Below are 11,934 nucleotides of genomic sequence, written 5' to 3'. Positions count from 1 at the left end.
TTATGTACAAACAACTTTTATTTGTGTGCAACACATTTTTTTGTGTACAACCTTTTGGCAGGAATCTAACTCCATAGGTTTTGCCTTTCATAAATATTGACCCAGCGGATATTGCACTAGTCCATATTGGGATTTTGATCAAATTGAATAATTGTACAGCCCTGACAGAAAGTCAAACATAATGACCGTGTTACTGTGGCTCTAACCAATTTAACTAGCTTGTATCCGTTTCAAACTTTCTGCAGCCAGTTTGTCCTAAGTGACTTTGTGTCGCATGAAAAGACACAAAGTGTTGTTCCAAGGGAAGGACATGCAGGTCAACACTGTAGAAGTGCTGTTGGCATCAAAGCTTCTTTTTTTTTTTTTACCCTTTCAGATCCCTCAAAAACTTGGAGTAGCGCCCACGGGCTCTTAAATATAGAGAGGTTATTGTGCTGTCAAGCCAAAAAAGGATAAAAGTCTCTATCTGATCCACATCGCTTGTTATATTATCCTTAGACTTGTTTGGTGAGGAGATGGAGTTTAGTGTCTAATTTAGTGGGAGCTTGTTTGCCTGCAGTGCTGGTGTCTTTGTTAGTATTCTCAGAGGTGCTTATATTAAGGTGCAGACAGCTTAATAAGGTTATTGTTCAAAGAAACAAGCTTTAAACTTGTATTACTTTAGCTTACTCTTACTTTTCCTTTAACTTCTTAAAGTGGAGAGAAGATTGAAGGCCATTTGACATTGTGTCCACTAAAGCTGCAACGATTAGGCGACTAGTCAATTAGTCAATCATTGCAAACTTTTTTGATGAGTAAGTAATCATTAGAGTAGTTTTTTAATGCAGAAAATGCAGTTTTAAGCCTCTTAAATATAAAGGTATCCTTCTTTTTTTCTGTTATATCATATAACCCTGAATATCTTTGGGTTTGGGATAACACAAGATATGTAAAGGCATCACCTTGGCCTTTGAGAAACTGGGATGGACATTTTCTGGCATTTTATGGACTAAACGATTAATCAAGAAAATAATCGGCATTTTATTTAAAATTGAAAATAATCATAAGTCGAGGCCTAGTGTCCACTTTGTTGGATAAAGTTTCAATTGATTTTGTTTGCAAGGCGACTAGACTTGACTTGTTCTGGATATCAGAATTATATTGAAACACTTGGGGTTCGCAAAAGATGGTTTATAACTATGTCAAACAATAATTGACTCTATAGCCCCAACTTTTGTAGCATAAAGGAAATTACCCAAAAGAGTATAATTTTGTAATAATCTTACTGATTTGGTTATTTTATCTAAATATTCAATGATGGCATAAGGGTGGCAATAACAGGCTGGTCAGTCAGTCTGTCCATCTGCACCACAAACCATGGCATTACATGGAGATATTGGTGGTCCCCAGAGGTTGGCTCTTAATGATTTTAGTTTGATTTTAAATTTCCATTTTACCAACACAGGTAGATTCCAACATATGTCAAATAAATGTCAAAATGAAATAATGTTGACCCCTAAATTGGCAATTGACAATGTTTACAGTAAAACATTGTGATAACATAGAAACGATCGGACATACACTTAAATGCCCTCAGTAAATAGACAGTATTACAGGCTGCCGCTGGTAGGGGACCTACTTTCACCGTGATCTGCGTACGGACAGTACAGAGGAACGCTTGCCTTTAACAGAGCGACAGTAATAACCTAATGTACCATCATTACTTAGACTAAACTACATTTTCATTGTTCATTGTATGGAATAACTCACATAAACAGATGCGCAATGTTAGCTCACACATAAAATAGCAGCCTTGTGAATTAGCCTACTGTTCTACTGACTTACTTATCCATGCAGCTACACAGTAGTTAGTCCAGTGAGGGGATAAAGGAAAGTGCTAGCGTTCCACGTTAACGCATTTTCTCTCTTGCTCAAGACCGCTGTGTCCAAGCTAATACGCAGAGCTTGTTCTTACCGCAATGCTGTTCCGTTGCTAGTCCAGGTAGAGCGAGCCACTATACTGACAGGGAGAGAGAGAGACCGTATCACTACAAACAGGTTGCATGTAAGTGGGAGAAGTAGCACTACAGAAAGCTGCTCCCTGCCTGGCTAAAGCTAATATAGTATTATATAGTGTATATTTTGCCCAGGGCCAGGCCAGCTTAGCAGCATCTTCGTCCCGTTCGCATCCCGCTGTCTCTCATACCTACACAACATACTCAAAATCATAGTTTCAGAAGAGATTGATATGGATTTATTCATGGAAGCAGCAAACAACAAGCAGCAAACATCCTTATTCATCATACTTTCCCCCACAAGAGTACAATTTAGAGCAATCATTTTGGCCCTGAAGACATGCTGTCCATGTTTCTGACAACACTCTCGCTATTGTTGCTTAATGCAACACATAAAATCCAGTAGGCTGTTCAAGGTCTTATCCCTCCTCTTTATGTTCAACACAGGGAGATATGTTTTTATACGCCTGGGTACTTCAGTCTTCATTGACTCTTACAATTCTCTTATAAAGTAGCGCGGCTTTGTTGTAATTTGACATTTACTTCAAGCTTTACATTAACTTCAATGAGTGCAGCAATACAATGACAAGTATTTAAAAAGCGTGTCTTTTGCATGGTTTGGATGCTTTAATGCTGTAGGGCAGGGTTACCATGGGATTGTTGTAAGGCTGTCTCCATGCACTTAACATTTTTTTTTTTTACGAGCTGTAACCAGTAAAATCCAGAATGCCTGCGAGAACCATGTTTTTTTTTTCTGTCAACCTTTTCATGTTTTTGTGCCCACTTTAAAGCCACATAAATGGCATAGACACCCAGAGTTTTTCTTTGGTCTGGTGAAAACAATGGTATTTGATCTAAAAGGGCATGAAATCAAAAAGGTTGCACGGAGAAGCCTGAAAATTGATGGTGTAAACAAAAAATTTGCCAAAAAAAGTCAAGATAGCAACAATTTACTACGGCTTGGAGATCTGAGCATAAAACTGATTTAAACAATTTCATATTGCATTCTGGGTAGATGCGCATGTTAATCATTTCCCTAAGATGTTAATTGCCTATTGAAGAACAGAGTGCAGACAAGTCAGTGTTACTTGGCTATAATTATAGGGACAGTGATTGTGTTTATTTCAGAGTTTAAAGTTTAAAGAAAGGTTTGAAATCCCTGAAATTGGTTGGTGATTTGTCTTTGGTCAGGAAAGGACAATCCAGGAATTTGACTGTCATACATCAGAAGGAAGGACTTATGCCCAGTTGTCCTTTTGCAAATCATTTCGAGTTTGGAAAAGAGGGTAAAAGCCGGAGCTCTTGAGCTGCAGAAGTGCACTAGCATTCTTTTTTTTTTTGAAGTTGGGGATCCTCTCACTGAGCTGTTCCTGTGTCGTGGCCAATATAAGGACAGCCAAGTGAAGTCCAAGTCATCTTTATTGATATAGCACATTCAAAACTACAGCAGGTGACCCAAAGGACTTGCAAAAAGGTGTTGTTTACCTTGATAACATGTTGGAGCTGTCAAGCCTATATTTTGCAGCTCTTCATCTAACAGCTCACTGTGGCGGTTTTTTCTTGTAATAGTCCGCCTACTGACCAAAGAGTGCAAACTTTGTCCATATATTGTTACTTAAACCAATTGTTATTGGAGAAGAGCACCACTTACAACTTTCTGAAACAAAAACACATTATTTCCATCTTTGTTTTACGAAAAAGACCTCCAGCTAGGTCCCAGAGGAAGGCTTTTAATGTGAAGGAGAACAGCAGCAGGAAGTGATTTGATTAGTGATTGACACAGCGCTAATATGGCTGCAACGCAACCGGTATACAGTATGAACAGGAACGTAGGAGTGAAGCTAAACCCATTGTTTTTAACTCTGTGTTGTTACTGCCTAAAAGTAAGAAAGTAAAGTGGGTCCTACCCTCAATGATCTCTCCAAAATATAAATAAAGGCTGAATGACTGTAAAATATTTTTGATTTAATTGAGGCTTATTGTTAAATATGGTCAAAGTACTGCAGTTATTTAGCACTTTTTTATTCTAAGTGACTACTTATAGCGCTTTACAACACAAGCCTGCATTAACCCGTTCACACACACACACACACACACACACACACACACACACACACACACACACACACACACACACACACACACACAAAAACACACATACACTGGTGGCCATTGGTGAAAGTTTTCACATCATTTATGCAAGTTAAAGTACTATTACCACACTGTAAAACTACTTCTTTTCAGGTCATTGGTAGCAATTTGGGGTTCAGTATCAAGCCCAAAGACACTTCATGTAGACGACAGGAGGCAGGGATCAAACCACCAAATTTCTGATTATAGGAAGGCCTCTCTACATCCTGAACAGTTAAATTAAAATGCAAAATAAATCATCTACAACAGTCTAAATTGATTACATTCCCGCCAGCAGTCTGTCACCTCCTGATTAAATGAAACCTCACACACGCTCACAGGGAAGAATTGTAGTGATAGCTTCTGCTGCCTTGTAATTTTGTAATTTTAAACAACAATGAGCCACGATAAATCAAATTGGTTACTGTGATGAGTGTACATCCTTTTGGCCAAAGGACTGACATGATCTGTTTCATTTCCCTAAGAAATTCAAGCCATTTGTAGAGAGTTTGAAGCAAAAGTGTGGACAGTTGTCCCCTCCAACAAAAGTTTGTAATTGCAGCGGGATGACATATTTGTTCTTTTCTACAAGCCCCGGCTAGATATACCGCCTTGTCAAGGCCACGTTACGTTTTCTTTGTGAAGTAAAAATTACTTCTATTTTGTGCTGGAGCCATGATGACTCACACTGGCTCGAGGTATATACAAAGGACGGCTCTGGAAATTAAAACTTCACTTTCCTCTGCAACAAGAAAGTACAAAGAAAGTTTTGCCAAGATGTCCTCATCCCTAAACAAAAACATACTTAATAAATTAAAAAGAGTGTTCAATTCCGGCTTGTATTATTTTAAAATGTTTCCCTTGCATTAGCATGTTGATTATCTACATCCATACAGTAATATACACAGTAACTAACACCTTTTTAAACATACATACAATGATCACTGAAGAATGATTAAATAAAGTGATTTATCAGTTACTCTGTTACCAATCATTGGTATTATTAGGCTAAACATCTGTGTTGAGTATTGCTGCAACTAAATAATTTCCACTCTCGATTAATCGGTCAAATGTTTACAATGAACTTTTTAAAATGGCGGTCGTGCACTTTGAGGTTAATTTGACTCTTCAGAAACCTATGGTTGACGTCACGGAGTGTACGTCCATATTTTATACAGTCTGTGCAGCCGCCCCACTAGTAGGGTGATAAATGTCCATCACAATTTCCCAGAACCCATGGGGATAAATGTCTTGTTTTGACCAGGCAATAATCAAAACCTAAAGATGATCAAGTTATAAAATAGCAGCCCATTCTCACATTTCACACGCTGCAACCAGAGAATGTTAAATGATAAATGACTGAAATGATTAATTGAGTTAATTGATTAATTGAGTCTAATTTCCCATCAGTCAACTAAACCAACTTAGTATATCTCCCTGGTATCACCATTAAACCAGCTCTTCTGGTCAGATGGATATTCCTTATTGTCCCTCAGACTTGCAGCTTCACCATTTCAGTCTTTTCTTGCGGCAGGAAAAAAAAGCAGTGCCTTGGAAACATCGATGTTTCAAGCAACAGTGCAGAGTGATTCATCCAGAGCACGTTCTCTAGGTTTGGAGATGAGTTTTTGTCAGCTCATCAGGGCAAAGGAAAGAAAGCTGATTGCTGACTCATCATGGTGATGTGGCAGCGGGGGAGAGAGGGAGGTGAGCCAGGGTTTATGTTGACAGAGAAATGGATGGCAATAAGGAGGGAATGAGAGAGGAAATATCCCGACAGAAGGGCAGTGGAGGTGTGTTTGATGCCAAGTTATTGATCGTTAGGGGTTATGGGGTATCAAATGATGTACTCTGGGCAAGACTGCAGGAAAAACTGTAAATCAGCACATTTTAACGCTTTTCTTCTTTAGTTTATAGATTTGACATTGACAGGATGGACAAATCAACTTACCTGTGGTTTGAACAATATACGCTCCAGGGTTTTCTTATGTTTGCGCCCCGCGTCCACAAAACTACGTCGTTTCCAAGCCCCTAAAACAGAGACATCACACAAACTTTTTTTTATTTATTTTTTATTTCTCTGGCTGCTGTTGGCATTTTTTTCTGGAGTGTCAGCAGAGTTTGATGTAGCTGCTGCGGCTGGCTCCATGCTGCTAGCTCTATGCTGAGTAGGTCCACTCCTGGCTAATTAACCAATTACCATACGCAGACCTTGACTGTTACCTTGCTGTGGGTCTTGGTGAAAATAGCCTGGGAGTCTTTTGGGAAGACCGAGCTCCCCTCCATCTTTAATGAGCTACAGTCCGCTAAGCAGCAGCCAGACCAGGGCCGATAATCGGTCTATCCCTAAACACGATCATCCTATTTCTTTCCTTCTCGGACGTCTTTGTGATTCTCTGAAGGTGCTGTGACTGTGTAGAGTGCTCTCCTGCTTAACAAAGCCCCAGCAGGCTCTTTGTTTCTGTAAGATCAGAGTTGTTACAGCTAAATTAGTTTGCTCAGTGCATTCCCTCATCAACCCTTTTGATTCTGTGATACACGTTCCGCCTGGCTCTCAGGGGACAGCCGAGCCCGCATTTTTTGCTACAGCCTTGCGGATTATTTGCTATGAAGGCTCAGTGCGATCTCAAGGTAAAGCTTCAAATGTAGTTTGAAGAGCAGCCTTCACCGACGAGGGCCTGTCTCTTGGAAGTGACAGGTTTACTCCACGCAAGCCTGTAGCAGTGAGGTGCTTTCGGCGTACTAGTCACATGAAAGCTTGACCTTGTTGTTACCCAGTAGGTTAATTTGACACACTTTGTGAACACAAAGCAACACGCAATTGATTATGCTTCACAAGAGTCCTTTAACAACCACTGCTAATGGGTGTCTTACGTATAGAGAAAACAAGAACACCCAACTGGTCCTAATGGTGAAAACAAACTGAGCGAAAGAGAGTGTGTGTGTGTGTGTGTGTGTGTGTGTGTGTGTGTGTGTGTGTGTGTGTGTGTGTGTGTGTGTGTGTGTGTGTGTGTGTGTGTGTGTGTGTGTGTGTGTGTGTGTGTGTGTGTGTGTGTGTGTGTGTGGCAGACATGTAAGGGTTTGAGCTTCGCTGTGGAGTGTGTCAGCGGGAACAGAAACACATACCTCAGTTGTGACAATGCAGCGCCGCGACAAAGCGGCCACTTAATTTGTCCGAGCACGTCTCTGTCTGGGCCTGAAGAGGCTTCGGGTCTTCAGTGACCGTAGCAGAGTTGTGACTGCTCCCGCCGATGCGTGATAAACAGTCCACACATTCACAGCTCTCTTTTCTCACAGCAGCATCTCTGCCCTCTCCTTCTCAATTTGTCATGTTCTCACCCCCGTTTTCATCTCTTTATCTCCTCCTCCCTTCTCCTCCTCCTCCCTTTATTCCCTGATGCAGTTAATCTCATTTATCATGCATCCCTGTTTTCTTCTTGATCTCTCAGATCTCTGCAAGGTAAATTCAGACCGCTAGATAGACTGATCTGTCCAATCTGAGTTTTCTGTGGCACAACTAAAACAACCGTACACATGTTCCATCAAAACAAGTTCCTTCCAAAGGCTATTTTGCAGAGGCACCGTGGCTCGTGGGATTGGTTTAAAGAAATGCCAATAAACCAGAGCACGTTTTTCTCCCATCCCAGAATGGTGTGGACTAGCTAGACCCTCCTCCACAGCTCAGTGTAGGAAGGTCTGGCATTGCAGGACTAGTAGTGTAGTACTTCTCCATGACATTGGATTTCTTAAAATAAGCTTGAGAAGACTTCTGGCTTCTACAGCCAGAAGTAGTCTAAATTTGTTTTACAATCTCATAGCTTGTGGTAAGTCTTCCTTGGATAGTTTATACATTATGGCTAATAATCATAAATCTTTATGAAAAGGATTAATGGAATTTTTAATTTCCATTAATTATTTTTTTCATCATCATACATCTTTTTGATCCCGTTATCACCGGGTGTGACCGATGTGTCTGAAACATCATACGAGCAGATCCCTCAAAAACCATAGAGACAAAACTTCATTTCGTTCACAATCATTAGCTCTGAGAAAAGTCTTTTAGTTACATTAATTCTTAGACAAGGCAGCTTTATTTGTAACACATTTCATCAACAGGGCAATTCAAAGTGCTTTACATAACATTAAAAGAGCAGTTAAAAACAAACAACTTAAAACAGGATATGAATAAAAGTTACAGTGCAGTATACGAAACTAAACATTTAAGATTAGTTATAAACAAACAATTAAAAATATAAAAGCAGACATAACACGAGATTTTAGGACCTTAATATGGGATAATGTTTAATCTGTTGCTTTATACATGTACTCCACACACAATCCTTGCCCTTCCAAAAACGGGCTTACTTCTTTATTCTCTTTTTATGCTTATATAGATTGTCATACAGTTTCAGCAATGCAACTTCAGTATTATAAATTAACAATTATTTAATGAAAGGCAACATCAGAAAGAGAAAAAAGGTCTACGGCATTGATTTAAAAGAGCAGAGAGTTGCGGCGGGTCTGCAGTTTTCTGGAAGTTTGTTCCAGATATGTGAAGCATAGAAACTGAATGCTGCTTCTCCCGGTTTAGTTCTGACTCTGGGGACAGAGAGGAGACCTGTCCCAGATCACCTGAGAGGTCTGGGTGGTTCATAGTGTAGTTGCAGATCAGAAATGTATTTTGGCACTAAACTGTTTTGTTATTTTATAAACCAGCAAAAGTATTTTGAAATCAATTCTTTGAGGCACTGGAAGCCAGTGTAAAGACTTGAGAACTGGACTGATGTGATCCACTTTCTTGGTCTTAGTGAGCAGCGTTCTGAATCAGTTTTAGATTTTTTTTTTTTCTAAAACGGAGCCTTGGGGACTCCGAATGTCATATTTTATGCTTGGATGCATAATTACCTGTAAATACAAAGTAATCTCTATTCTTTAAGTAGGATTCAAACCAGTTTAGTTCTGAGCCAGAAAGGCTAACCCAGTTTTCCAATCGTTTTAGTAATATGTCATGATGAACCGTGTCAAAAGCAGCCCTGAGATCAAGTAATACTGAGACTGAAGAGACTTCCGGTAATGGCGGCGAAGTAGTCAGACGCTGCTTTTTAGTCTCTGTACTACTTATACATTCTTCTCTCTTAAATACTGAGACTGAAGTTTTGCCACTATCTGTGTTTACGTGGAGGTCATAGGGCTCAGTTATTGGCCAAACAGCTCGGGTGTTGCACCTAAACCTTATGATGGCAGGGAAAACCCTTAAGCCATCGCTTAAAAAGCTGAGATAAGAAAAAAAGAAACAAAGAAGTCTATTAACCAACATGAATGTCTTTCTGCTTGTTCTTCTCCAGGTGGTCTCGCCATCCTGATACCAGAGCTGGACCTGGTGATCTCATTGGTCGGCTCGGTCAGCAGCAGTTTCCTGGCACTAATCTTCCCTCCCATCCTCCAGATTCTAACATTTCACACGGAGGGACTGTCGCCGCTGGTGACCGTCAAAAACATCATTATCAGCGCGATCGGCTTCATCGGGTTCCTCACGGGAACCTACATCGCCATCGTCGAGATCGTCGCCCGTAACGGACTCAAACGGGAGGAGACGTTCTCCTCCTACATGGTCCAGTGATGAGGTGAAGGGACTGTTGACAGGTGGATGAAATAAAAAACACACCCAGGCCATTTAGAAAACCTTTTAGGGAACATTTGTTATTTTATTTCCTATTCCATTTGCTGCTGTTGGCGATGGCGGCCATTTAAGTATTAATATATCACAGGTTTAGGCCGTTTGACCATGTAAGGATTTCTGACGAGGAAGCGTGATTTATGCTTCTTCGCTAAATCCACGCCATGACCACGTACGTAGGTGCGTTCCAGACACAGACCCTACGCTGTAGCCTGACGTGCACCGCTCAAATGATTTAACTAAATGTCGCTGTGACGCTCGGCGATGGCTTGGTAGCGTTGCATGTCCCCCTACTCCTTTCCTGATTCTCCTTCTACATAAAAACATGAAATCAAGGAGAGGGTTAACATTACCTGCTACAGATTTCCCACTGTTGTCAGAAAGCATAGGGGAGACACTGCGTTTCCCTCACTATGTCCCTAGAGTCGGCACTCGCTATACCACACACTCCCCACACACATGCACACGCCAGCTCAGCTGTTCTCTTAAGAAGGTTGATGCAGACACCAACGCACTAGAACAAGCTTCAGGCCACTTCCTTATAGGCTACGGTGAAAGCTCTGCTGGGATTCTCTGCAGAACCATAAGTCACGTTTAACTGTTGTTTCATTATGTCACTGCTGTACAGTGTCCTGTCTTATCTGGCATACATGACAACCTCCAGTTACTCACATTTCATCAAGTCTAGGAATTTAGTGCAATCTAAGGATAACATAATTATGATGTAGGCTAAATAGTAAGATTTTAAGCCAGAGGGTTTTCTAGAGGCAAGTTATCATTTTGACAACCTGAATATATTAATCTCAAATTATGCTACCTCACAAAATAAAATCAATTTGGTCTTTCGAAACTTTTGAATTTACAGATTAGATGCTGTTGCTGAAATAATGTGGATTTATTACTCAAACAGCTTCTCATTTAGAGCTTTTAGAGTTTGAACACCCATCCAAAAACCAACCTTTTTTTTTTGCACTTTAATTCATGCCTTATTTGGTGAAACAGCGGACAACTTTGTCATAGCAAACATGTCACGCAAACTTTAAATCATGTAACTGTATTACAAACGACATACAGCAGTTGTTTTAACCAAACATAGAACCATTTCAATACTCAACCCTTTATTTGTTCTGAGTTGGAACCAGTTAAATAAGAACTTTAAAAGGAATTGTGCTTTTCGATTTAGCTTATCGAATCCTGATGGCGTGGTTACACACGTCCGAGCATGTGAGCAGCGTTTACATTTGTGCTTAGATGTACAGAAGTAAAATATATTCACCAAAGGAAAAATAGGAGTCGGTGTCTCTTAATTTAGAGACATAAAGGGATAGTTGAAGCTGTTTTAGCCATCAATTGTTTCTTTAAAGCCATTCCTTTGAAAAAAGCAGTCATTGTACCTTAAAGAACACAGGAGTTCCTGGTGTACCACTGCCTTGATCATAAGTGGGCATACACACCAAAAAAAAGGGATATGGAAATTTGCCTCAGGGTAGTTCGGCGAGGGGAGGGGGGGGGGGGGGGGGGGGGGGGGGGGGGTTGTCATTGAAACGGCCCATTTGTGTGACATCCTGTCGCGTTCTCAAACCACCCAACAAAGCACAAGTAGATTTTATATTTCATAATTACTGTTTTCCACCAGATCGTTTAGCGATTTCAACGTTTTTGACTGCACTTGAATGCAGCTTTATTTCCCAGGAGAGGGAGAGAGAAAGTAACGAGATGAGCGAGACATGGCGAGTGCTTTGTTGTTGCAGGAAACACGCTGCATGGTGTTTTAGAACTTTCTTGTGGAAACAACGGAGTGATGTTTCCTGTACGGGAGTCTCACACTGCCCTAAACCACAGCTCAAGGTTTTTTTGAGCGTCCCCCGCCGCGACCTAAACGCACCACCCCCATTCAAAATAAGTGGAAAGACCTGAGCTTTTACCTTGGACCGACGCAGGCAGTGTGAACGCCGCCTAACTTAATTTAAGCCCCAAATATGACCTATTATGAGATAATTAAAGCCATAGTGCGTAGTTTCTGTTGTCCCCATGAGGAATTCTAACTAATCACAACAAAACTGTCGGCGCGTCCACGTGATACAAGCCTTCCGTGATCGCACACGGCCCCCACCTCACCCCCCCACACTTCCT

General features: G+C 40.7%; 1 protein-coding gene across 2 annotated transcripts in view; it reads left to right on the top strand.

Moving 5' to 3' along the window:
* The window catches only part of slc36a1 (solute carrier family 36 member 1), a 37,099-nt gene extending 26,199 nt beyond the window's left edge, over nt 1–10,900 (top strand). For both annotated transcript variants that reach the window (XM_034883950.1, XM_034883949.1), the window contains exon 12: nt 9,470–10,900. In XM_034883950.1, coding sequence (XP_034739841.1) covers nt 9,470–9,744 — 275 coding nt within the window. In that variant the 3' untranslated portion in view covers nt 9,745–10,900. The remainder of the gene's footprint in view (nt 1–9,469) is intronic.
* Nucleotides 10,901–11,934: the final 1,034 nt, after the last annotated feature.

The sequence above is a fragment of the Etheostoma cragini genome, chromosome 10 (genome assembly GCF_013103735.1).
Source record: "Etheostoma cragini isolate CJK2018 chromosome 10, CSU_Ecrag_1.0, whole genome shotgun sequence".
NCBI lineage: Eukaryota > Metazoa > Chordata > Actinopteri > Perciformes > Percidae > Etheostoma > Etheostoma cragini.
Note: the sequence above shows the minus strand (reverse complement) of the source record. Positions and strands in the feature narration are given on the sequence as shown.